This window comes from Typopeltis vanoorti, chromosome 5 (genome assembly GCF_054136105.1).
Source record: "Typopeltis vanoorti isolate ZY-2024b chromosome 5, IOZ_Tvanoo_1.0, whole genome shotgun sequence".
NCBI classification, from domain to species: domain Eukaryota; kingdom Metazoa; phylum Arthropoda; class Arachnida; order Uropygi; family Thelyphonidae; genus Typopeltis; species Typopeltis vanoorti.
In genome coordinates this window covers 164,083,391-164,111,312 of record NC_143553.1, presented here as the reverse complement: position 1 = coordinate 164,111,312, position 27,922 = coordinate 164,083,391, and the positions used below count along the sequence as shown (strand labels likewise).

Sequence of the window (27,922 nt, the reverse complement as noted above, 5' to 3'; positions counted from 1 at the left end):
TTGCAGTGAACAGCATGGGTTTACTAAAGGAAGGTCATGTTTTAGCAAGTTTCTTACATTCTATAATAATGTTACCACTGAGTTAGACAAGGGGAAAAGATACACTGATACTTTTGGATTTTGTTAAGGCTTTTGACAGAATACAACAGGGAAGACTGTAGCATTAATTGGAGAATGTGGGATTGGATAAGAGGATGGCTGACTGACAGATATCAGAGTCATATATAGAGGGGGTGTGAATCTGCAAAATTCAAGGTTACCAGTGGTTTGCCACAAGGATCAGTCCTTGGTCCATTGTTGTTCAATCTGTACAATAATGACATTATGAAGGATTTGATATGCAACATAGCTATTTGCTGATGATGCAGAGATAGGCAGGGTAATCAGTGCTGCTGATATGCAGTACTTGCAGAATGATATCAATAGGCTGGAGTTGTAGGCATGTGAAAATGGCTGTCATTTCAACGTTGATAAATGTAAAGTCATTCACTTTGGTGTGATTAGATATCCAGTGTCATATTATATTGGTGAAATTATGCTTGAAGAAACTGATGAGGCTAGAGATCTTGGAGGAGTTTTAGTAGACCAGAAGTTGAAGTTCAAGATCATGTACCAAATATTGTAAATCCAACTCAGAGAATTATTGCAATGCTGAAATAAACCTTGACATGTAAAGAAAAAGTCATTTTGCCTCTTTACAATTCCTTGATAAGCTCTCACCTTTATTTATTGCATGCTAATCTGGTCTCCTGGTTTCTGTAGTGATTCTGATACAGTGGGGAGAGAGTGCAAAGGAGTGTCAAAAATATCAGGATTGTGGAATACTGATTATGAAGACAGTTTGAGAATTTGTTTGCTGCAGACACTAGCAAACAGGAGAAAGGGGCAATATAATTGAGACTTACAAACTTCTGAAAGGATTATACAGAATTTCAGTAAATGGAATATTTTATGGAGGGTGGAGAAAGGACACAAGGTGCATCCTTGGAAGTTGAGAAGGGGAGGGATTAGGGCTAGATTTTTCTCTCATAGAGTAATGCATGATTGGAATGGATTGCCTTTGGATGTTGTCTATGCAAGTAGCATGAATGAATTTAAGAACAGGTATGACAGCTGGTGCAAATAGTATGGCCTAACTTAATGAGTTCCTGATTCCCTATAGGTTTCTCTTTATAATAATAACAGTAAATAGGTTTAAGGAAATGCTTAAACTTATTCACTGTTGGGGCGCTCACAACCACCTCTGTCAATCTGTTCCACTCATTTACACCTCCAAGTAAAGAATCTAGTTTGCATACTCTTAGACAATGTCCAAGTGTGATCCCTTGTTTCTCTCCTACTCCTCATGTATTGAAAAATTTCTTTTGTGTCAATCTTACAGAATCTCTTTAGTATCTTATAAGTTTCTATTATATCCCATCTCCTCTGCCTGTCAGCTAAACACTGCAATCCACATGCCTTCGATCTATTCTCATAGGGAACATTCCACAGACCGGTCACCAGAATCCTCTGATCCTCCAAGAAATGCAGGTGACTAAATCTGTTCACGGTAGTCAACATGGGGCTGAATCATAGCCTTATAAAGAGGAATAATAACCTCCCTATCTTTACTTGTCAATGTGGTCTTTAGCATCCAAGTAATCCTCTGCACTATTTTGCCAACTCTTACAGTATGTCCTCTGAGTTTTAAATATCTATCCACCATCACCCCCAAATCCTTAGCCTTATCAATTTCCTGTAAACTTAATTTCTTTGTATCTTTAATTTATAATACCATCAATATGATACGGTGTGTAATCTTCTCATCCCGAAGTGCATTACATTACGTTTTATAACATTGAATTGACAACCATTCCTTAGTCTACACTGCCAGTTTATTTAAATAATCCTGTAAGATACTTGCATCACCTTTACCAGCTATTGCCCTCCCTAATTTTGCATCATTGGAAAACAACTGAATATCCCCTTTTCAAATCTTCTGCTATATCATTAATGTACAAATTAAAGTGTCCCTGGTATACAAAGCTCTGGGGCACTCCACTATCACATATTTGCTTTGATTTCCCCTCCACCATACACCACAGTCTGATGCCTACCAATTTATCAGGTTAGATATCAAGTTAGTGAATTGGATTGGAAATTGGTTGTTGGATAGATCAGAGTTGTGTATGAGGGAGCAGTATCAAGGAAAATGAAGGTCACAAGTGGTTACAAGGTTCTACAGGAATTAGTACTGGGACCTTTTGCTTTTTATCCTTTGTGACTATTGTCACTGGGTTGCAGGGAGATCTTCAGATATTTGTTGATGTCAAGCTTTGGTTTTTAGTAATAGTTCCAATATGATAGTCCTTCAGGAGGATTTAAATTAGTCAGACAGATGGATAAATGAATGGGGGTGTCATTTTAATGCAACTAAATGTAAGGAATTCTAATGTCTTGGAATTTGGGATCCAACAGTGGGAGGCCACGAGGAGGCAAGGGACCTTGGGGTGATAAACAATAAAAATTTAAAGTTTACGGGGCATGTTACAAAGATGGTGAAAGTAAACACGATGATTTGCTGCAATTACTAAGGACTTTGAACAGTAGAAATAAGAGTGGCGATTTATTATTATCATCGCGTGACACCTCCAAGGAGTCCAAAGACTAATTGAGGGAGCGTACCTATCCACATCATCTTTACGAATGGCATGTACGGTCCATCACCACCTCTTGTATTTTCACAATCACAAACATCCATGCCCACGCAGGATTCGAACCTACAGCCTTTTGACTGGAGAGTGGATACACTAACACTCAGCCAACCAGGCCAGCATTTTATTCTATAAAGCCCTAATCAGGCATTGTTGGATTATTGTGCTTAAGTCTAGTCACTGGGATACAGAGGCAGATAACAAACATATCAGGTCTCTACAATGTTAGTTATGAAGATAAACCAAAGGCATGCAAACTACAAAGTTTAGTGGATAAAAAACAAAGGGATAACCTGATTGAGGTATTTAAAATGTTGAGAGGCATTTATTATTATTATTATCACGGGCAACTCCAAGGAGTCCCTAGACTCATCGAGGGAGGCCCTAAACATCATGTCAAGAACAACTATTCAACACCCACACTGTATCTATCATACTTTGCCTTGAACTCATTCACAGTCATGGCACCCACAACAGACTCTGGCAACTTATTCCACTTATTCACCACTCTCCAAGTAAAAAACTTAGTTCTAACACCTTTGCTAACCACACTCTTGCCCAGTTTCCATGGATGGCCCCTAGTCCTCCCACCACCAGTATTGTTCTGAAAAATATCCTCTGAATTAATCTTATAGAAACCCTTCAGTAATTTGAATGTCTCAATCATATCACCCCCTTTCCACATATCAACCAATTTCTGCAACCCGCAAATCTTCAACCTGTTGTCATAAGGTTCATTCCATAGACCTGCTATCATCTTGATCACTCTCCTCTGGATCCTCTCCACCTCCTCCCCATCAAGAAGAAACCCTGGCATCCAGATCTGGACACAGTAGTCAAGATGGGATCTTATCAAGGCTTGATACAGAGGAACAATAACTTGCTTGTCTCTGCTTGTCAAAGTATTCTTCAGTAACCAAGTGATTTGATGAGCTGATTTAGCCACTTTTGCAATGTGTCCCCTAAACTTCAACTCTCTATCCACCAACACTCCCAAATCCCTGGTCTCATCAATCTCCTGAAGTACAGTTCCACCAATGTAGTATACTGCTGCTAATCTTTTCACCCCAAAATGTATAACCTTACACTTTACCACATTAAATTGACATCCATTCTCCTTAGCACAGTCCTCCAATCTATCCAAATCATCCTGCAAAATTTTGACATCATGTGCATTCACTATTGCTCTACCCAACTTTGCATCATCAGCAAACAAATGAACAGTTCCTCACAGATCCTTTCCTATATCGTTAATGAACAAATTAAATAGTAGTGGTCCAAGAACAGAACCCTGTGACACACCATTAGTCACAGGCTGTCTTTTGGACTCTATTCCTGAATAAACTACTCTCTGATCTCTCTCTGTCAACCACCCTCCTATCCATCTCTCACCAACCCTATATCCATCCCCATATGCAGCAGTTTACTGATTAGAATTCCAAGTGGTATCCTGTCAAAGGCCTTAGCAAGGTCCAGCAGTATCACTGTAAACCCATTACCCTTATCCAGTTCAGCCGTCACTGTGTTATAAAAGTGAGCAAGTTAGTGAGGCATGATCTACCCTTCACAAAACCATGCTGTCCGACATACAGTATCCCATTTTCATCTATCCATTCCTGTATTTTTCTCTTGACTACTTTCTCCAAAACCTTGACAACGACTCCTGATAAGCTGATCGGTCTATAATTTGCAAGAGCAGTCTTGGGACCTCCTTTATGCAGTGGAACTATTTTCCCATCTTTCCACCCCCTCGGGACAAACCCAGACCCCTGACTCAAATTAAACAAAATGGTTAAGAGCACTGACAATTCTTTAGCCACTTCACGTAAAACCCAAGCTGGTATACCATCCAATCTCACAGAAGTATTCACATTAAGGTTTTGTAATATACTATTCACCTCAATTCCTGTATAAGCTATTGGTTCCTTCATTCCTGTAATATCACCACCTGGATGATATTGCAAAGTGCTCACTCAGTTATTCCACTATATCAAATTCAGTCACCTCCCTACCATCGACATTCCTTAAAATCATTCTGCCATATGCATTTTTTTTTTTATTTGCAGCATATCGAAAAATCTGTTTGGGATTCTCTTTTGCTTGCATGAATAATTTCCTTTCATAATCCGCTTTTGCTTTTCTAACCTAACTCGTTATCCTTCTGGCCTGTGCTTTATACTGTTCATGGGCCTGCAGGTCACCTTTCTCCTTAAGTTCCCTCCACAGTTGTTTCTTTTTTTTGCAGCTCAAGCTTAATGGTGTTATTCATCCATTTAACCCCTACTTGATTTACTATCCGGACTCTAGGTATACCGTCAGCTATTACCCCCTTCAAACACCCCTTTACCACTTCCCATGCACTCTCAACCTCCAGCCCTTGCAGTTTTACATGCCATGGCACCGAACCAAGCAATCTCCTAAGCTTCTCATACTTACCAGCCTGGTAATTCCACATGTACCCTTTCTTAATTGAAAATTCCACACATTTAGCCACCTCGCAGGTCAAGACCTTATGATCACTCTCACCAATTGGTGTCAATGTGGTCATATTCATTACAGTCAAATTCTCAGATGCAATTACTAGGTCAAGCACTCTTGAACCCCAAGTATATTCCATTACATGCTGTCTCAGGTATTTATCCCTTAACTGCATAAACAATATAATAATAACTGATACACAATAACTGCATTTACAGGATTGACACCAGAGAGCTTTTTCATATAGTAAACAAGGAGCAGTAACAAAGATAAAAGACTATCCCTGGAAGGAATAGTCTTTTATCTTTGTGCAAAAAAGTTGGGAGAGTGAGAAGTGGCTTCTTTGTATGGAAGATTGTTGGACATTAGAATTCATTCTCTGATAGGATGGTAAATGGGTTTAATGAGTGGTATGATAAATTTTGTGTTGGCTGAGATGTATCTTTTGACTCTATGGAGGTCCAGAATAAAAAAAAAAAAAAAAAAAAAAAAAAAACATGCCTACACTCCTCTTAAGGGTGGGAATCAGGAAGCTCAGAAGAAGTGGTGTTTGCACTCTACAGTGCTTGACTGCACGAAGAAAATCTTGGTTCAAATCTAGTTGCCAACTAGAGGAACATTTTCTAAGCCTCTTTTCAACCTGTTCCTGAGTTAGTCGATCTCTGGCACGGGCAAGCGGGTTTTTTTCTCCTGTAAACTCAAGAAAATTGACTGTCGAACCCAGACTATTTTCAGACATTAAAAAAAAATATTGTGTTAGGGTTATGGACCACGAGATGGTGGCACTTGCTAGTTGCTTTCTTCACTGCATACCGATTAATTAGTGATAGCCTTGGGCCAGCTATCTCTGATTGACTACCAGTGGAGACTGAACTGCCCACTCTAATCTCGGTTTCCAAAAGTTAGATAGGGTTAAAATGGTCTCACCTCCTCCGTATACAGGAACAAAAAGGAGTTAGCTATTTTTTTTCCCCTTTTTCTGATATTAATTGAAAAAAATGAGTATCTTTTTCTCAATCAAAAACTCTTAAAGCATTTCAACTTAAAATGCTAAACCCATAATTTCAGTTTGAGCAAATTTTTCACTTATAAGAACATGTATGTTCAAATATGAATGTGACATGCAGAGTGTTATCAGAAAAACCATGCACACTTCTGTTTACTTTCAAAAAAATTTTTTTTCTTTTACTTGATTAAAATACATAAATGTCAGTCCTGTAACTTGTATTGATTCTGCTTCCTTTTGAAATTCTTATAGTATAAATGAAGAAATTACAACAGTAGCCTCTAAGATGAGAGTGTGTGCAGACCATGTAATGTTTATGACAGACTACTGAAAAGTCCCAACCAAAGTTCTCACAAGCACAATAGTGTTATGAAGCATACTGACTATGGCAAACTAATTTGTAGTCCCTACAAATATGTGCATCCCCCCCCACACACACACCATTGTGGGGGGGGGATGCACAACCTTGAGATTTGAAGTTCTTAGCTTGCTTCATTTGTCTAGGATATAAGCTTAGGAATTTCAACCCCCATGTGTTCAAATCCTGTGGGTTCAAATTCTTGTATAAGGGAATATTTCCACTTAGCTAACCCTTGACCTACTTACAATATTGTATTATATTTTCAGCACATTGATGGTTTTTCCCCACTCATCATAAGCTTCGATGAGTGATTTTAGGCCATCATATACTAAAATCTGATTGCTTCACCCAGGTTTCCTTGGAGAGGAAGAACATTTCTTTCCTTCTAATGTAAACTCTGGTTTTGCCTGTCAGTACAGATTTTTGAAATAATTTAAAAACAGTGGTTGTTGAATAAGCAATAAATTGTTAGAAATTATGTTAAATCAGATTTCTAAGAATATATTTAATCTCATTACTTTAAATACTTCACCACTTTACTTCAAAGACTTTAACACAGGTATGTTAATAAATATAATTCATTTTAAACCCTGTTAAATTGAACTTATATGGCTAGTTGTTATAAAATGTCTGCTTCATTGCCCAAAATAGCTTAGCTTTTTCTTTTCTATTGATCTTAAGCCATCAAAGGTATGTTTTCTAAATGGCAGGATGAAACATTATTTTTATTGTGTGTAATGGGATAGATTAAAAACTAATGAGGTAATGGTAGAAGTGAGGAGAGTAATGATGTGGATGGTGGTTTTTTTTTTTGCGTGTGTGAGAGAACATTCATGATTTGTGAAAGTAACAGAAGGTAATATTCTTAATAGCTTCATTTTTATAGCTAACATTTAGTAGGAATAGAATTTGGCAATCTGGATAATTAATGATCCTTCTCTCATAGATATTCAGTTTCTGGGCCTCTAGCACTCTTCAACAGATACTTAGAACAAGAGCTGCTGCTAACCAACACCCTTTTACAGTCCATCTTTAAACTCTTCTAACCAGCTTCACTGCCTCCTTTTTCATTCCATCTACTTCTTTTCTTTGGAACAGTGTCCCACCTACTCTGTCTTCTAAAAAGATTGAAACCTTCAGCTAATCAAGCAAAATATGAGCAGATTCCTCCTTTCTTCTATTCTGGCCTTTCTTGTGTGGATCAGATATTAAAAGGTGTGTGTGTACTTCACTCTCAATGGAATTTCAAAGCATTATGCCCTGCTTGGTGCAGGGTCCACTTTGAAATCCCATTTCAGGAGGGATGGGTCTACTTCTCACATGGTGATCCACTCCATCTTGGGAGAGCATATATAGTTGTATGAAGGTGAAAGACAATCGCAAGCATCCATGCCCATGGCAGGATTCAAACCTTCAGCCCTTTGGCTGGAGAGCAAATACACTAACTACTCAGCCAATCAGGCAGGCGCTAAGATAAAATTCTCTTAGAAAATTCCAAAAATTAAAAAAAAAAAAAAATACAACCATTAAAAATGAAACAAAAACCTGTTTTCATTTACAGCCATAAATGGCTCTAATATAATGTATACTGCCACTATCTTCATACATCTGAACCCACATTATTATTATCCAAAGACTCCATGGAGTCAGACTCATCACGAGGTCCCTTTTGTCATATACACACAGCTCATCATACCTTTCTTTAAACACATTCAAATTCTCTGCAGACACCACACTCTCAGACAACTATTCATAACTTTCCATGCAAAAAACCAACTTCTCACTCCCTTGCTCACACCTCTTGATATAGCTTCCAGGGTTGGCCTCTTGTTTTCCCACCATTTTATGAAAAACTCTTCAACATTCATCCTATAACAACCCTTTGCCAACTTGTAAGTCTATCATACATCCCTCTTTCTCATGTCCACTATACTCTGCAAATTGCATCATCTCAACCTTTCTTCATATTTAACATTCCAGAGATCAGAAACTATTTTAGTCAATTGCCTCTGAATCCTCTCTAACATCTCTGCATCTTTTTGAAAACCAATAAAATGTTGCCTAATCAGAGCTGTATACAATGGAACTAGAATCTCCTTACTTCTACAAGTCTGTGTCTGTTGCATCATTACTAGAATGTGTTGTCCTCTAAATTTTAGATCCTTTTTCACCATCACCCCAAGATCTATTTCTTCCAACAATGTATCCCTACCAAAAGTAAATTCTATGTCCCATCTTTGTTTTCCAAATTTTAAAACTTTACATTTTGCAACATTGAACTGGTATTCCCACTCCCATGCCTATTCACTTAGTCTGTTCAAGTCTTTTTGTAAGGCCACAACATCTGCTCTACTCATAGTTCATCTCCAAACAACTGAATATCCCCATTCAAATCTTTCCTAATTATCATTAACATACAGGTTAAACAGTCATGGTTCTAAAACAGACCCCTGAGGAACACTACTAGTGACTTTCCTCTTCTGGGATATTGCTCCCCCATACACAACTTGTTGATACCTATCAGACAGCCACTCTCTAATCCAGTGCACTAGTTTAATATCCAATCCTCATCTGCTCTAGTTTGACTATCAACTTATGCAGTAAGCATAAGTTGATAGTCAAACTAGATCATCTAGTCAATCTATCACAAGCCTTTGCAAAGTCTAAGTATATTACTGTGTATTCATCTCCCATGTCCAGTGCTGCTGTCACCTTATTGTAATAAGTAAGTAGATTACTAAAACATGACCTCCCTTTAGCAAATGCATGCTGTCCATCAAGGATAATACCATTTTCGTCAACCCAATTCTGGATCCCTATTTTCGCTAGCCTCTCCAACACTTGAAACACAGTATTGGCCTATAATTTGATGCTCTAGTCTGTCGCCTCCTTTATGAAGGTATAATCTTGCCTTCCTTCCACTGTTTTGGAATTAATGTAAGTCTCATATTAAACAAATAATTTAAGGTACACATGCCAAATATGTTAACAGAACAGTAAAATATCAAGTCCCACAGCCTTATTAACATCAAGTTTGCCTAATTCCCCATACATCTCTTCCTCGCACTGTCTCCCCTCCTCATCATTCACCAAAAGAACTCCCTAGGATTTTGTGTGCGTGTGTGTGTGCGCGCATGCACATGCATGCATGCAATCGCTTCATTAGCTAACTGCGGCTCATAATGGAATGAACTTTTGCTACCCTTACCAAGTTACTCTCCTTGCATGTTCTTTATAATCCTCAATGAGTTGATTATTACCACTCATGTTGCTTCCACAATGCCTTTTTTTTTTCTCTATTGTATGCTTAATCTCTTCATTCATCCATTTCACACCTACCTTATTTAACCTTTTGATTTTTGGAATACATTTAGACATTGCTTCATCTAGATAGTTATTTAACATTACCCAAGCAGCACTGATCTCCTTTCCATCCAACTCCTCATTTAACAGAACCTCAATTGATATCTTCAGCTACTTTCCAAACTGTATGATTCCTTTAGGACCTTTGTATTCTTAGATCTGACATCCCATGTTCAGAGATTATCAAACTTTGAATTCGTTTTTTTTTTATCTAATGGGACTCAAAATTTTCCTGCCTCATTCAGTTACCTTAATTTATCTATCAGTCATCAAATTGTGATTATATATATAATTTTTTTTTCAATATTTTTCTTCTTTCCACAATTCAAATACAAACTGTAGGTCATCTTCCATGGGATTTCACTATTTCTCACATCCTTTCTTTAATTCTGCTGACCAAGCATTAAGAAAAATGCATAGAGAACAATGGAATAAGTTATGTCAAGTTTAAAAAAATGATCACAATTTGATGACTGATAGATAAATTAATGACCAAAAATGTATAAGATAAGTGTTTAAATAAATATATTAAAAGAAACAACAGATATAAATAATATGATAGAAAAAGAAACATTTGTTAAATTTATATAATGCTTTTGATAGATGAGATTATAAAGAAATCAACTAAAATTCAAAAACCAAGGAGATGATTAAATCAGACTGGAAAAGAGTAAATTTGTTCTTAAAGTAATGAAAAATGGAAGATTATCAGTACTAGATTAATTTTATAATGTTGGAGGTTTAATGGATTTTTTACAACACTCAGAAAGGATTAAAAAGAATTTAATACTTCCTATATTTCGTCCTAGTCACTAGGACATCTAAGTCCTAGTGAAACGCGGGATCGGTCACTTACCGTCGGAGATAGCCAACAACATCAGACTTGACGTAGCCAACATCCTTGCTCATTCTTCGCCTCCAAAAATTAATTTATCGTATGCCCAATGCACAGCTCTCCTGAAATTACGGAAAGAAAAAAGTATCGTCATCACCAGAGCGGATAAGGGTAATGCCACAGTCGTTCTTAATACCAGTGAATACAATTGCAAAATGAATATTATCCTCCACGATCGCGCTACCTACATCCTGCTAGAACACGACCCCACAAAAACACAAGTTAAAAAAATTAAAAATCTTACTTAAAAAAGTATCTTCCTGGCCCCCTTACATCATGAAGAAACTTAAACCTTTCCGCTCCCCCCCCCCCCGAATTTACGGCTTACCAAAAATCCACAAACCCAATTCCCCACTCAGACCTATAGTAGATGCCACCAATGCACCTTGCTACAGACTGTCTAAACAGCTGGCTAACTCTCTGACCCCCCTCACTGGAAGGTCCACTTCCTATATAAAAAACTTGACCCACTTTAAAGCCCTCATAGAAAATTTAACCTTGAATAAAGCAGACCTATTGGTAAGCTTTGATATCTCCTCTTTGTTTACTAATATTCCCTTAACTGATACCTTATCTCTCTTACAAAAAGTTTTCCCTTCTGACATCTTAGATCTCTTATCCTTTGCCATTAACTTGGGTATTTTTCTTGGAAGAACAAAAATCTACAAGCAGATAGAGGGAACTGCCATGGGTTTCCCCCCTCTCTCCCCTCCTTGCTAATTTCTATATGGAAGATTTTGAAAAACGAGCCATAGACTCAGCCCCACTCAAACCTTCTATCTGGCTAAGATATGTAGATGATGTGTTCTTTATTTGGCCTCATGGCCCAGACACATTAGACTCCTTCCTCAGTCATCTCAATAGCCTACATCCAAGAATCCAGTTTACTATGGAAAAGGAAAAGAACAATTGTTTACCCTTCCTAGACACCTTAGTCACACACCTGCCTAATGATACACTTGCCTTCACTGTATACAGAAAACCCACACACACAGGCAGATACATTCACAAACTCTCACACCACCACCCCTCTCAACAATGTGGCATTATTAAAACTCTTATCAAGAGAGCCCACAATCTTTGTTCCAGTGGAACCGCCCTCACTACTGAGCTTAACTACATACACAACACTTTCCTCTCCAATGGCTACAGCGATCACAGTATCAAAAAAATAATTAGTTCCTCTCCCATTCCCGGTCCTTCTCGTCAACAAGAATTTAAAAATGCCATCACCATACCCTACATCTGTGGCACATCCGAAAAAATAGCCAAGATTCTAAAAAAAGTACAACCTACACACAGCATATAAACCCCACTGCAAACTTACTACCCTTATCTGTTCTACAAAAGATCAGCTCCCTCCTCTCTCTTTCTCTGCCTGGAGTTTACAAAGTACCCTGTTCCTGTAAGCTGGTGTACTTTGGACAGACAGGCAGATCAGCATCCATCCGCCTAGAGGAACACAAGTCTTACATCTGTAAACACAACTATGGTCATTCAGGCTTGGCTGACCATGTCTTGGACACCACCCACAGAGTATCATGGAAGAAAACCACCATGCTCCATCACAGCAAATTCAAGAAAGAGAGACTATTCTTAGAAGCAGCAGCAGTTTAGAAATCAACCAAATCTTAATAAATACGGTTGCATTAAGCTTCCGAAAATTTGGGAAACACTCATCACCAGAGATCCTACTTTATATTCCAGGCCATCTACAACTGCCCTTAGAGGGCGCTCCACCTAGATAGGACTTTAGTGTCACCCACGTGGTTGGGCTTAGTATTGTATGATATTTGTGTTATGTTACATTAGTTATTTTTGTAATCCCCGTAGATGTCCTAGTGACTAGGACGAAATATAGGAAGTATTAAATTCTTTTTAATCCTTTCTGAGTGTTGTAAAAAATCCATTAAACTTCCAACATTATGTCTTCACAGCACTTAAGCCTCTATACACGAGTAGATTAATTTTAGAATTGAAAATTAATCCAATTGGAAGAATGAATTTCATCACACCATTATTGTTTGTAGGAAATTGTTTTAAAAAACAAGGTTCAGTCTGGTACATTCTCCTTTATCCTATAAAGATAAAGGAGAATATCATTTCTTGGATTATAAAAATAATGAAGTTAAGTCAATATTTTAAACATAAAATAGAACACATTTGATATTTTTTTAAATATTCAAAGTATATTTAGTAATTAGGTAATATTTTTAAGATACATACTAAGAAATTTTACATCACTCTCAGTTTCGGGCATATAATTTATTTCGTTTTTTATTTTCGGACATTTTTATGGCCTAGCGCTCAAAATATTGTTAATGCATTAACTTATCCCGCCAACGAGTTGCAGACATATGAATGCTTTCAGAGTTTTGATTGGTTTATTCAGAATCAGCCGTTAATGACGTCAATCGACAGAGTTAACAAAGGCTAGTGATTGGCGGAAGCCTTTTCACGGAGACAAGGTACCGGCAGTTTCCCCACGACAACCATAGGTCTCTCAACTGGTTACCCTCCCCCCCATGTATAAGACAACCCCCAATTTTTGGTCTAAAAATTTTAGGAAAAAAGTACTGCTTTTTACACAGAAAAATATGGCAAGTATCACTATATAAAAAGTCTCTTTACAGAGATATTAGCATAATTAGTGTAGCTGACAGGAATTTTAACATAGCTGAACAGCTGACATGAATTACCATATACAGTATTTATGCACCATATCATTGGAGAAAAATACATGTTAGATAATAAAATAATATAAAGTAATTTATATTGATCTACAGAAAGTCTTTGATTTTATTTGACATGGTGCCCTTTAGAAAATTCTACATTATGGAATACATAACAAAATAATATGATTGATTGAATCCCTCTACTCATCTTCTGAGATGATGGTTGAATTTAAAGGGAACTATAGCACATCCTTTCCAGTGCAATGTGAAGTTAGACAGGATTTGCAAGTTATCACCTATGCTATTTAACTGCTTCCTCAAAGATGTACATGAATCTCTGGAGAACTGTGATAAAAGTTTCCATAGGGAGAGGAAGAAGAAGAAACCAGCTAAAGTTTGCTGATGATATTGATCTCCTTGCAGAAAACAAATGAAATCTTCAGTTAATTACCACAAAGTTACATACTCTTAAAAAAAAAAAAAAAAAAAAAAAATAGTTTAACCATAAGTCATGACAAGAAAATCAAAAATAATGACAAATATCTATGCTTCTGACCAAGAAGTAAGTGCTGTAGCAGAAACTGAAAACATCCTATTCAATACACCTATACAAGAAGTTGAACACCAGTACTCCAAAACCTAAAATCACTGTGGACAGATAATGAGATTTCAATTATAAACAGATATGTTCTATTGACACTAATTCAGTACTCTTATATGGAAGTGAAAAGAGGTTGCTGGCATTTGAAATGAGGTGCTATAGGTGACTCCTAACACATTTGATATTTTTTTAAATATTCAAAGTATATTTAGTAATTAGGTAAGATACATACTAAGAAATTTTGCATCACTCTCTAAGATACCATACACTGATTATATCACAAATTTTGAAGTATGATAAAGAATTAGTTCTTTCACTGGTCCAAGAAGTAACATCATAACAAATATTCAAAGGAAATAACTCATCTGGTTTGTTATATCAGCAGATCTAATGCCTTTCAATGCATGTTCTTGAAAGAGAGAGAGACCTAGAATGAACTGGATAGATTTTAAAAATAATAAAATAAAATAAAAAATGAACTTAGCTTAGAGCTGGAAGCTGAGTGTCAGTTAAGGACTGGTTGAGAGATTTTTGTGAGATATATTCCTCATTATTCTGCTCAACTGTCCTATTATGGCTATTAAGTGCAACATATTAAGTGTATTAAGGCAAGTATTGTAGTTAATAAAGAAAGAAACATATTTGCAGATTCTCATTAAGTGACTTATGAATTTGCTACCTGACATAATTTCGAAGCATATTTCATGTACATATCTCTTAATTTAATATTTCTTGCGTAATTGTAATGCATCATTTGCATGAACTGATTTTTTTCCCTTTGCTCTTTATAATGATATTGCTTCTTCACTTTCCTCATTAATAACCAGGAAATTTAACAGTGTTATCATGTTTTGAAGTGCATTAATAGTTTAAAAAGCTTGAAATATAACATCTGTTCTTGCAATTGTGATATGAATTTTGCAGTGATCTTTTTAATCAGTGAAAATTAGGCTTTACGGCACAGTCATTTATTTGCCTATTTCTCTTACCTTGCCTCCTTTCTTTTAATTCACATAAATTTGTGCTTTAACAGGTCATAATTTCTGTAGTATTGTAAGGACTAGTATTTCATGATCTTAGTCATAATTTGTTAATAACAAACCTCGGTCCTTATTTTAAATATTGATTATGCTACCACTAACTGTATCATTAATAAGAAGTTTGTTACACTGGTATAAAAAAGTTAGTCTGTAAAGAAGGCTTTCTGACTTCAGCCCATCTAGTTCTAATATATTCATTCACAGCCTTTTTTGTGCATGGAAGACACACACATACACACTCATGAGTCTTGTTTTGGGTGCAAATATTGACCACAAGAAGTTTGTAATGAGTATATAATTTATTCACTCCAAAATAAATTATAAAACAAATATTCGGGATCATTGATTTATAAAATAGAGATTTTCTTGTTTAGGTGGAATTGAATTGCTCACAGTCCCATTTTTGTTTTCTCTTATTTTTGAGAAAGCAGTATGTTGAAACATAGTGTGATTCATTGTTATGATTAATGAGTTATTACGTAAATCCTGCATCATGTGGGTTTCCTACAATGAGAATTTCCTATATGAGCGGCAGTTTAGTTGTTTAGGTTGGGATAGTTGGGTTTGGATATGTTTGTATCAAACTGCCGCTCATATGGGAAATCCTTTTTAACAGATGGTCAGCCCAACAGCCAAGAACATCCAACCAAAACCACTAGATGGCGTAATTATAGGACTTCAGTCTTCCTGTATCTCTCTCTGTGCCTGCGTGCTCATGTTTTAATACCAGTGTATTAATCCCTGAAGATGCCTATTGAACCTCGACAAAATATAGGAAGTAATAATTAAATATTTTTAGTTATTATCAAGGCTATGTTGTTAATTTCCTTAAACAACATGATGCTGGAGAATCAACATATCAGCCTAAACGCAAATCTTGTAATGTATTATGATCATAAACATAGCTTTATCATAAGGAAATATGATATTGAAATCAAATCTGCCTTCCATGATCATTTTAATTTAATTTTGTTTTTTTAAAAAAAAAACAGGGGAATTCCTCTACTACTCGTACAGTTAACTCTAGAAATCGTGTGACTAATTCTACAACTCGTCAATCTACAACTAATTCATTAAATTCAGCAAACCGTCAAGTTGCTACTTCGCATGTTCAGGATGTGCTTGGAAATATAAGGTGGACAAGGTACAGCAGACTGAGAAATATTCATTTTTTGAGAGCTGAAGAAGAAGATGGTAATGAAACTGATGATGATGTAGATGATAAAATGGTACTTGAGCTGGTATGCCAGACAGATTTTCCACGTCGTGTCCTTACTCCAAGTGGATTAACTGGCATGAGTAAGTATCCTTTGAATTAGTAAATGTTTGGTAATGGTTAGTCATCAAATGTATGTATTTAGGCTTTGGTGCTGGTTGAAGTGCATATTAAGAATGAATGAATGAAAACAGCAGAGTGGAAGAATTAAGCACTGGTTTAATGGTTTTTCCAGTATTTTGTCTGTCACCATGATACAGTTTTCATCTGAGGTACAGTATAAGAATTGTAATAATACACACAAACAAAAATAAGAAGACATTAAACCATAAGCTGGGTGGTTGTCAGCTTTGACAGTTGAGCAAGAGATCTAAGAATATCTCAAAATATCTCAAATCTCAGGAAGTTTTTCACACAGCTATATATATATATATATATATATATATATATATATATATATATTTTTTTTTTTTTTTTTTATTATTATTTTTTTTATATTAAGATTTGGTTGTTTTATTTTAACCTGCTAATTAAAAAAAAAAAAAAAATTCATGTTTGTATTTGCAGTAAACTATATTTTTTTCCCATTTGATTCTATGTGATTTGTCTAAGGCAAGGTCAATTGGACCAGACTTACAGTAATTGTAGTAACAGATATATTTTTTTTGTATTCTTCAAGATAGAAATTTTAGCAGATCTTCCAGTTTGTTCATAATACAAGTTGAAAGAACAGGGAATCTTGGGACATTGATCTTTTAGGAGAGCAGATAAGGGCAACTAGCTTCAAATAGGGCTCGAAAGCAATATAGCAATTATAATTCTGTAAAATTTTTAGCAGCTTTATATATAGCAGTTTTAGCTGATAACGAAAATAAACTGAAAGTCACCCTAACAAAGATGGAAGAAATCTTCATACAGTACAACCTAAAAATTAATTATAAGAAAACAAAATTATTAATTACAAGTAAAGCAAATCCAATGAAAATAAACCTAGAAATAAATAATAACCTACTACAACAGGTATCCTCTTTTAAATATCTTCGAAGTCTTATCACAGAAGATGGAAGAAACCAATCAGATATTAAAGCACGGTGTTGGATCCTATTTCTTCTTAACCTATACTTTGGATCTGTCAATTTGTCACTACGATGTTTTTAAACAAAAAAAAAATAAGTTGCTAGTTGATTTCTAATCTAAATATAGAGAAAATTTGTATTTATTGTCTGCGCCACTCTATATCTGAATTAGTCAAAGAATTAAAGTAAAACCAACTCTTAACTATTTCCCTTTTATGTGTTGTTATTATGTATACAGACCGAGTTTATTTAACTATTTAATTCACCCGCTTTGGTTCGATTATTTTATGAACGGTGCAGTAAAAGAGATTTGGGCAAAGTACAACTTTAGATCAACAAAATAAACATTTAATATAGGCTTACAAATTATACACTTTAGTTTAAGTCACTGAATAAGGTATTACAAACATTTTGGCTCATCTGATAATTTAGTCATACAATTTCAAGCAATGGTTAATCTGTTGTCTGAAATACAGCTCTCACAAAATTCAATTAACCATTTGAAAAAAAGTTCAATGTCATAAGTTCCTTAGTAACCAACTACAATAATATCTTATAGTTACTTAAGTTTCAAATACAATATAAGGGCGGCAATGCTTCTTCAAAGTATACACTCTTAAATCTACACTCCAGCTATTCTCCGCAAAAGTTACTGTTAATGTAGGGATATTTTAGGAAGAAACACACACGTATCTCTGCATAGGAGTAACAAAGTTGGCTAATTCTTACCAGTAAATTTCCTTGTTCATCTACTTATGTACGGATACCATTTATAACTGTATTCACTTAAAACAATTAACAGCACTCATTAAAAACAAATCCTCTTAGTAATAACTGAATAATTTAATGGTCACAATTCACATAGTTAAAGGTTCTTGCTTGGAGCAAAACGCTTGTACTATCTTTGACATCACTTGACCAATTCAGTATTCTACCAATAACTCATAAACTAAGGTAACACGCAGTAATTCTTCAACTTGAAGTTTTTATGCACAGTTGCCTATTCTCCAGCATTCAATTAATCTTTCAGGCACTATATCTCTTAGCACAGCTATCGTTTAAATTTAACTTTGCTGCCTTTACTTATTCTCTTAGTTACTCCGTGCTATTCTTCAAGTTTCTGTGTCCCCCCGAAAGGTCGGTCTTGAGTCAAAATCCCAACTAAATTATCACTAGTCATCCAGTTGCTACTTTGCTATCTTCTGTTGCTTTATTTGTCATTCTGCAACTTACTAGCTAACTCGCTCCTCGACTAGTAAACCTTAGCGAGCTACTTACCTGACTCGCTGTTATCTCTTTACTCGCTATTATTTCACTCTGATTCCCCCCCCCCCTGAATGAATTGTTTTTTCTGTTCTTCGCTTATATATCCCTTCTTCCGGCTGAAATTATTCTCATGCATTACTTCTATTAAAATCCTTTTCCAGCCCTTCAATACCGTTCTGCCATGCTCTGTTCTAAACTTGCACTCGCTATCTTACATACGTCTCCATGACAACGGTAACAAAATATAATAAAACTGAGGCATTGCACAACGTTATACCTCTACATACAGGAACAAATAAGGAATATTTACATTTCAATTAATATGCAGTTAAAATGTTGAATACAAATTCTTATAATATTAACATAGCAATAAATAAAATAAACTTAATAATATTTTAATACAGAGTCTTTTCACTATTATTATATATCCTTAATTAATTAATTATTAATAAAGCTTAAAGGTAGTTACATGAGTATTAATTTATAAACAAGTGATTTACATTAAATAATAATTACAAGTCTAGCTTATGTGATGGAAGATCATGTTGGATTCTGAAGTAAATATTAATTACTCAAATCTGTATATATTCAGAATCCAACAACGGATAATCCTAGCCAAAAAAGCATTCTATAACAGAAGAAACATTTTTAGCAGTAAAGGACTTGGCATCCAGCTCAAAAAAAGGCTAGTGAAAACATACATATGGAGCATTGCATTATATGGTTGTGAGGCCTGGACTCTAACAAAACAAGACATGAAAAAGTTGGAGGCATTTGAACTTTGGTGCTGGAGAAAGATGATGAAAATGAGTTGGACAGAAAAGAGAAGTAATGAAGAAGTTCTGAATATAGTTCATGAAGAGCGGTCATTAATGAAACACATCAATAAGAGAAGAAAAAGCCTAATTGGACACCATTTGAGGCATGGGGGAACTGATTACAGAAATAATGGAGGAGACTGTAGAAGGAAAGAGGCCACGAGGCAGACCAAGAATTTCATATATAAATAACATAATGATGCTAACTGGCGCTAAGAGTTATGAAGAGATAAAAAGGAAGTCACAAGACAGGATATTGTGATGTGCTGCTATATTTATCAATTTTCGGATTGATGCAACAAAGAAGAAGAAGAAAATTTTTAGCTATTTTTTAAGTGTACTGGATGTAGAGAATGGTAATTATGTTGACAGGGATGTAAGTTGCAGGAAAAGTATTCTGTTAATTTTTTGGCATTTTATAGCCATTGGATGGGAAGATGCAATGTATAAAGGAGAGGGAAGTCTGGTTGGAACAGAGGTTGGTGTCTCTGTTAACAAAGGTTTTTATGATTGTAGAAATTAAAGATAAAAACTCAAACTTACATGGAAATACATTTAATAGGTGTAAAATTTTCATCAAAGTATCAAAGGTATCCTTAGTATGTTAACAGGGGAACACAAAATGCAATAAAATAATTAATTCTAAAAGCCCTACTGTAATGTAAGGCAGCAGATGGTCAGTAAATTCCTAATTTAAAAAACAATTTAACAATAAGATAATAATAAAGAATTTATACGAGACTTAAAAAGTTATGTTTCTCATAAAGGGAATAACTGATGACCATCAGATCAGTTGAGGTTCGGTCGTTATAGAAAGGCCCTCAGATCTTTGTATAACCTCTTGTTACACCCTGATAACTTAAGAATGTGAAAATTTCAGTTATCATGATGTAACAAGAGAAGAAACGAAAACCCTGTATAGATAACTAAGGAAGTAAGCTTGTTCCTAAGCAGATATTGTTACATATCTTCTTAGGAACTTATTCATTACCTTTGAAAGTAACGAATACAAAAAATAAAAAGAAAGATAAACATGCTTGCATCCAAGTGAAAAATATAGCTGAAATTGTTTGTTGAACTAAATAAAAAAGGATGGGAATTTTATTACAGTTGTGATATGATAAAATAAGGTTAAGTAAAGCAAAGAAGATTAATCATAGGATTTTGTATGTGAGAGGCCAGGTTTTACACTTGAAATAAGAGATTAAAGATTCGAGTTAATTCTTAGAAAATTTTGGAAAGATGATTAATTTAGTATAGATGACATAGTAGTTAGATTAAACAAAGCTCAAGGTAATAATTCCCGAATTGAGACTTCGTCACATGCACACGGACCGCATGATGTTTTGGCAGAAAAACGCCACTCTAATTGGTCAGTGAAATTGACTCCAGTAAGGGAGGAAGAAAAGAAATTGAAGAAGGTGCCGGTAGGGGTCATCGTATAAAAGGGTTAGGAACCCCCCACGAGGCTTTTTTTCCCTCGGAGTTTTTCTTCACAAGTCTTCGTATCGGTCTCACGCGGTTTTCCTGAGTGACGGGTTAGGAGTTTTCTCTGTCCGACACAATAAGGAAACAAAGTGTGCGGGATTTTGATTCTGTGTTCCTATTGTAAGAAATGAGGGACACCGTTTAGTTAAAAAGAGAGAAGATAATGTCAGTGTGTTTCATCGTCCAGCGATCGTAATGAGAGAAAGAAAATTCTATAAAGAAGTCAGTGCCCACGTGGTGAATTTCACAGTCATAGAATAGATGATCCTATGTATGTCCTTGATTGAAGAATGTAAGGTAAAGATTGTGAAAGCCCACCTTAGTGCCAAAAGAACTTAGGAGTGATAAGTTATAGAAGAGTTCGTCCTAGGAAGGTAAAATATCGGAAAAAGGTAGAGACCAGTGTAGAGGACCCAAGTCAAAAAGGTACTGTAAAATCTCGTGTCAATTCAAATCATATGTAACTGTAGTCATTGTTCAATTACTGAATAGTAGAAAGGATTAATGAGAATTATACTAGGACTTTAGTACATGTCAAACTAGAATAAAAATAGCTTGTTACTATTAATTAATACGTATTCATGTGCCTAGAGATTTATGCACGTACATTGTATTTTAATTAAGAGAGTTATAAAGGTCAAAAGTGTGTATTAGCTCAGTGAAAGGATAATTTTAATCCATATTGTCTTAGTGAGAAAATTAGAGTAACTGATTATATATATCCTAGAAAATACTGAATTATAGCGTGATCAAACCAGTAAGGGGTTAGACAAAGGATCAACTAGTTCTAGGATTATACATGTTTGTGTGTATAGAATCTGTTATGGCGATATGATCACAATTCTCATGTAGGGTCTTAATCTAATACTTGTGTTTAGCTAGTGAAAATTTGTATTATGTATTCTTAATATTGAATTGAGTTTTATATGATAAAGAATGAATTGTACCATGTTTAAGAGTTCAATAAACTTTTGTTCATCGAAAATACAGTTGTCTGAGATTGCCACTCAATGCACCATTTGTAACAACATATGAACCTAATCACACGGGGTGGGGGGGGGGGGATTTTGTTAAGTTACAAGATAAAGGTCAGACTGCATATTAGTTTCACACTCGGACATTTTGGTGATTGCTCCTTGTTTTTGAATTTTATATCTTAAACTAAATCCTGAAAGGCACAGTATAAAATAAATATTTAGGGACACTAAGGGGAGAAGAAGCTTGAATGAATATTTGTATTTGGGTGATATCTCGTATATAAATAAGATTTGGACAAAGACAAGTAGAGTTTCACATGTAAGGATAGTTGAAAGCCTAATAATCGTAAATTGGGACACAACACTCTCTATAAGGAATCTACTTTTATGTAAGAGTAGTTTTCTTCTAGAGAACCCAAGTTAGTATGCTCTGCTTCATGATACTGGATATTTGATTTATGTTCCTCATGACAGATAGCTGCAGATCTGCCAGAACATGCCATCTTAACTAAACCTAGGGTTCTTTGGGAAAAAACTAAATTCTTACATAAAAGTAGTTTCTTTGTAGAGCAGTTATACAAAGAGAGCTGTGGGGCCTTTTCTACAACAACCAAACTTATACTGATCTGATGGCCTTTGATTATTCCCTTTATGGGAAATATTATTGTATCAGTCTGATGTAAATTCCTGATTAATTGTTTTCTTAAATTAGGAATTGACTTATACTGTAGCAGTGCTTTTAAAATTCTTTTATTGTATTTTATTTTGTGTTATATTGTTAGCATACTGAAGATGCCTTTGATACTTAGGCAAAAATTTTATATCTCTTAAATTTATTTCTACATAAGTTTGAGTTTCCGTCTTTAATTTCTATAAACACAATAGCTTACATAAATTATATATTTATTGTAGTTTAATCCTTTATCCAAGTGTAAGCAAACAAAGTTTGCAGCTGAAATATCTTCAGGACTGGGACAACTCGTGGCAAAGGTGGACTTGAGTTATCACTTTCCTTAGTATCCCATAATGCAAAATACATCTCCTTGCGAACATGTATACTTATTTTGAAGTGGTTTTGATATCATATTGTTGGAAGGGGGAGGGATAATGGGAAAGTTTGGGAATGTATCTATCTGTGTAGGTAGATTTTCCATAAACTGAGAAAGGAAAAGTCCTGTGATTAAAAGTGTGTGTTAAAACACTTATTTTCTTTTTCTCTAGTGAATTAGATTCTGGATAGCTGTCTGTTGAGGTGTAGCAGGAAAGAATTTGTGGCCATTATGGAGAGCACATCTTCATTGTCTTTGCCAGATAGAATGTCTGAGGACAGACATCAATATTATAAATAGCATGTTTTGTGAAATGCTCCATATAGAAATTGGCTAGAAGAGGACAGAAGATCCCATACCCTAGTTTATATATGGTTTCCTTCCAAGTGAAGTAACTGGCATAGATAACAAAATTTGAAGAGATCAGTAATGTCTGGAGAGGAAAACATTTTTAAGTAAAGTTAAGTTGTCAGCAAGAGGTATATTGGTGAATAAAGAAGCAGTCTCAAAATTATGCATGATATCAGTACTACTTAGAACTTCCAAAATTTAGAACTAAATTTTGGATTTATTTATTTATGCTTATGGCTACATGAAAACTGTAAGTGAAAAGTACAATCACAATTTCCAGAAACAAATGATGAAAATCTTAACATATAATAGTTCATTACATAAAAGACACAACCTGCTTTCTAAGTCTTTCCTCTTATTTTTGCTTTATATTTAAAAAAAAAAAACTTGTCATAATTAAGCCAGGGACAATTATCGTCCTGCTGCACCAAGTATGACAAGGCTGCATGTTCTCACAACACTTCACAACATAAAAGTAGCTGTATCTGAGGTTTAAGCAGTTGTCTTGTGTGAGAAAACTTGATCCATTAGAGGAGGCCCATCTCACACTGTATCATCTTCTAACATGAGGAGGAGTTCTGCTGATACTATGATGAGGACTATGAGAGTAACTACGAGAATAACGTCTTCGTTGTGAGATGGGACCTTGATCTTCTGTTTCCTCCATAACCACCGCCACCATCATACCAACTACAGGTCACGGTCCAGACTGGAAAGCCAATTCAAGGCCTCATCCGTCACCTTGTGGATGTCCTGTAGGCCACGACCATGAAATTTGCACCTTGGGCAGTCATACACAATATGAGTAATCGTCTGAGCCACGGGAGAACAATCACAATAAGGGTGATCTGACAGCCCCATTTATGTAGAAGATAGCCACATCTGCCCTGACTAGTTCTGATCCTGCTTATGGATGACTAAATCTTCCTAGGAAGATCAAAATCAAGCTGCGGAGCACAGGGATCTTCTACTAGGAAGCCGTTTGTGGAGATTGTTGGACCAGTATTCTCTCCATATGTCAGATATTGATGGCAGTGCAGCTGAAGAGAGTTTGTCCATGGACCAGAGAGGCTTTCTAGATTTGAGGCGAAGACTAGGTGGGTTTATGAGAGTCTGGTATAGGAGTAGGAGTGGGTTGCTCATTGCTTTATTAAATTCCTTAATTGAGGCTTGTCTTCTCCATATGTGTGGTGGAGCAATGTTAGATAGAACAGGCAGCCAGGAGAGAGGGGTGCTTCTCACTGTCCCACTAATTGTGCGCTTCTTTCCCAGACAGGGGCACAATATTCTGCTGCAGAGAATGCGAGGACTAGTGCAGACGACCTTAGGACCTGCACCACAACCCCAGGTTGTTCCAGCAAGCCTTGAAATGTTGTTATTTCTGGTTTTAATTTTATTGAAGTTGATGTGCCTTTCATAGGTTAGGCTTCTGTCCAGGCTCACTCCAAGGTATTTTGGGTGAGGCTCGTGTTCTACTATTTTTCCACAGAAGGAAAGGTTGAGTTGTCGATTCCCCTCTGCATTGTATAGGTGAAATACTGAGGACACTGTTTTCGTTGGATTTGGCTTCAAGTACCACTGCTTGAAGTACTCTTCCAGGGTGTTCAGGTCTGTATTCAAGGTTGATTCTAGGTTGGTAAAGGAAGTGGATTGATGTAAGAACGGTAGGCCATCGGCATACATATACTTGCTTGATCTGGTATGAAGTAGATCATACACATAGATTTTAAAAAGTATAGGGAATAACACAGAGCCCTGAGGAAGACTGTTGTGAAGGAATCTGGGCCTGCTCTTTTTTCTGCCAATATGGACGCGGATCTTTCTGTTGGAGAGAATAGATTCAAAAAGTTGTAGAGTTTTTACAATTTATAATATTTCCTAATTTTAGGAGGAGGCCCCTGATCCAGACAGTGTCATAAGCAGATGTTAGGTCAATGAAAGTGGCTACAGATTTAAGTCTGGAAGCCTGCTTCAAATTGCCTGGACCTGGTCACAGCAACTTCTTCCTGGCCTGCAGCCAGCTTGTTCAGTTGGGAGTGCTCTTTCGATGAGTGGTGACATTCTTTTAAGAAGAATTCTTTCAAAGAGCTTAAAGGTGGTTCAAAGCAAGGAGATAGGTTGTAGGTTTTTCACTTCATTTGGATCTTTCCCTGGTTTGGGCACGGCAATTATTTTGGCTTCCCGCCACAGCTTTGGTAATTTACCAGACATGATGATTTCTGAGACAAGGGCAGCCAGCAATGTTTGGTCATGTTGACCAAGATGTTTTAGGAATTCAGGGAGTATACTATCCACTCCTGCAGCTTTGCCATTCTTGGTAAGTTTTAAGGCTATTTGTACCTCTTCCTGAGATATTGGGTGTACGAGTTCAGGAAGCTCGGGTTCCGTCTTCAGGATTTGTCTGATGGAAGCTTGTACAGCAATTTTCCTGGTAGAGCTGGGATGAATCTTTTCAATAAATGGTTAGCCATTTGATCAGGAGTTATCTCTGTTGTTTTGTGTGTTGTTGACTCTGCTCCACCTAATTTTCTCAAAAGTGACCAGCTTCTCTGACTCATTGACGAAATCGAGCTCATTATGGTTGAGATCCATCTTTCCTTTCTGTTTTTATCCAGGGTTGATATGAGCTCCTTAGCAATAGCTGGATCTTCAGTTTCCTCATATTTGACTAGGAGTTCCTCACTTTCTCTAATCCAACATGGTATATATTGTTTTCTGTAGGCTCTAGGGATAGAGGCTTTTGCTGCAGATTTGAGTAGTTTAACAAATCTAGGATAGCAATTAGGAGTGGGTAGAATTGCTCTAATGGTTTGCTTGATTTGTTTCTGAAATGCAGACCAGTTGGACCTGCGGAGATTCCATCTAATGATTGATGTTCCGCTGATGACTGGGATTGATGTTCCTATCTCTATTAATGTAGGATGATGTTGACTATTAGGGAATCTGTTAAGGATGGTTCTGGTTGATGGAAGAGGGTGGTCTTCGCAGTCTTTAGTGACTATGCACAAATCGGGTGTAGGTTCTGTTCCATCTGGCTAAGTAAAGAGTGCCGTCCTGCTTGGCATCATAATTCAAATACAAATTATATGTATCCATCCAGTTTGCTAGATTATTACCATCCCGGTTGTTAGAGGAATAGCCCCACATGGTGTGATGGGAATTGAAGTCACCAACATAGATAGCAGGGCGAGGAGGAGGTCGGTCGATCTGATCAGGCCAGGATTGCAATGGAGGTTTGTAGACATTATAGATGGTGATGTTTTGAACTTTAATACCTAATGGAGTATTCTGTATCAGGAACACTTTGGGTTGAAAAATATATGAAAAGATAAAGGGTTACTACAGTTTGTAGATCGTCTTATATCGAAACCGATGGCCAGTTAGGTGGGGGAGTCAATAGCATCTACTCTGGGATGGAGAGGATTATCTGCATATTTAGTTTTTAGCAGTACTGATTATAGTTAGTTTAGGCATCGCTTCTTTATTCTTATTCATTACATCCCTTGGTGTGACATTGTAACTTTCTTTAAAATATTCTCTCCATCCCCTTCCCAGATAATTTTGCTTTTCATACTGGTTATTTCACTTGGAAAGACACCATATATGAACAAATAAGGGTTATAGCAGTGGACTCTTCTCCCCTAGCCAATTTCTATATGGAGCATATCAAAAAAGATGCTTTTGCTACTGTTTTTTTTTTTTTTTAAACTTTCTATCTGGCTAAGATATGGTGATGATGTTCTCTATTTGGTCACATGGCTCAGACACATTCCTCAACCCCCCCCCTTCCCAGAATCTAGTGTGCTATAGAAAAAGAAAATAATACTCTGAATTTTCTTGACACTTTAATTACCTCTCCTTAATGGTACCTTTTTCTTTCTTTCTCAGTTTACAGAAAATCTGCCTATGTAGATACATTTAAACTTTCATTCAACTTCTTCCCAACAATCATAATAAAAGCCCTATTTAATAGAGTAACCAACTGCTATTTCAACCCAGCTTCACTTGCAGCTGAATTCTCTTATATTAATCACCACTTCTTACCCAATGGTTGCAGTCTGAAAAAAAAATCACATATTTATTACACTGCTTGAAAAAATTTGGACTTTATAAATATGGTACTTTATCCCATATTTATTACACTGCTTGAAAAAATTAACAAACCACATAAAAATGTAACTCGTGCATTTGCGATGAACCAGGACACAGTTTGGTATGGTGATGTGCAACAGGATGACAATGAAAGGTGTGAGAAACGTTGGACAGGTTTCAGGAGCATTGCATAGGGGTATAAAAGTTAACAAAAAATATCACATTATAGAAATCAACACAGTGTGCTTGAAAATATGGTCACTTATTAATATGGCATATGATCCCCCTTTAATGGCTAAACAGGCCTGAGAGCAGTGGACAGTGCTCGATATAAAGGTATTTGTGACTACAAATCCGATTCTTTCAGCAGAGCGGACTTTGGTTCATCAAGTGACCATAGCATTGGTTGTCAGTATTCCAGTGCAACACCCAAGGTCATCCCACATGTTTGATTGGATTTAAATCTGGTGATCATGC

At 36.1% G+C, this 27,922-nt stretch overlaps 1 protein-coding gene and 1 non-coding gene across 2 annotated transcripts in view; both read left to right on the top strand.

Annotated features, from left to right (window-relative positions):
* The window catches only part of LOC150107021 (neurogenic locus notch homolog protein 1-like), a 104,624-nt gene that overhangs the window by 20,140 nt on the left and 56,562 nt on the right, over positions 1-27,922 (top strand). Inside the window, exon 2 of the mRNA XM_090392895.1 lies at positions 16,105-16,411. Coding sequence (XP_090249021.1) covers positions 16,105-16,411 — 307 coding nt within the window. The remainder of the gene's footprint in view (positions 1-16,104; positions 16,412-27,922) is intronic.
* On the top strand, positions 6,810-6,959 carry LOC150107022 (small nucleolar RNA SNORA79). The gene has a single exon (XR_016548391.1). It is a non-coding gene; the product is annotated as a small nucleolar RNA SNORA79 (small nucleolar RNA).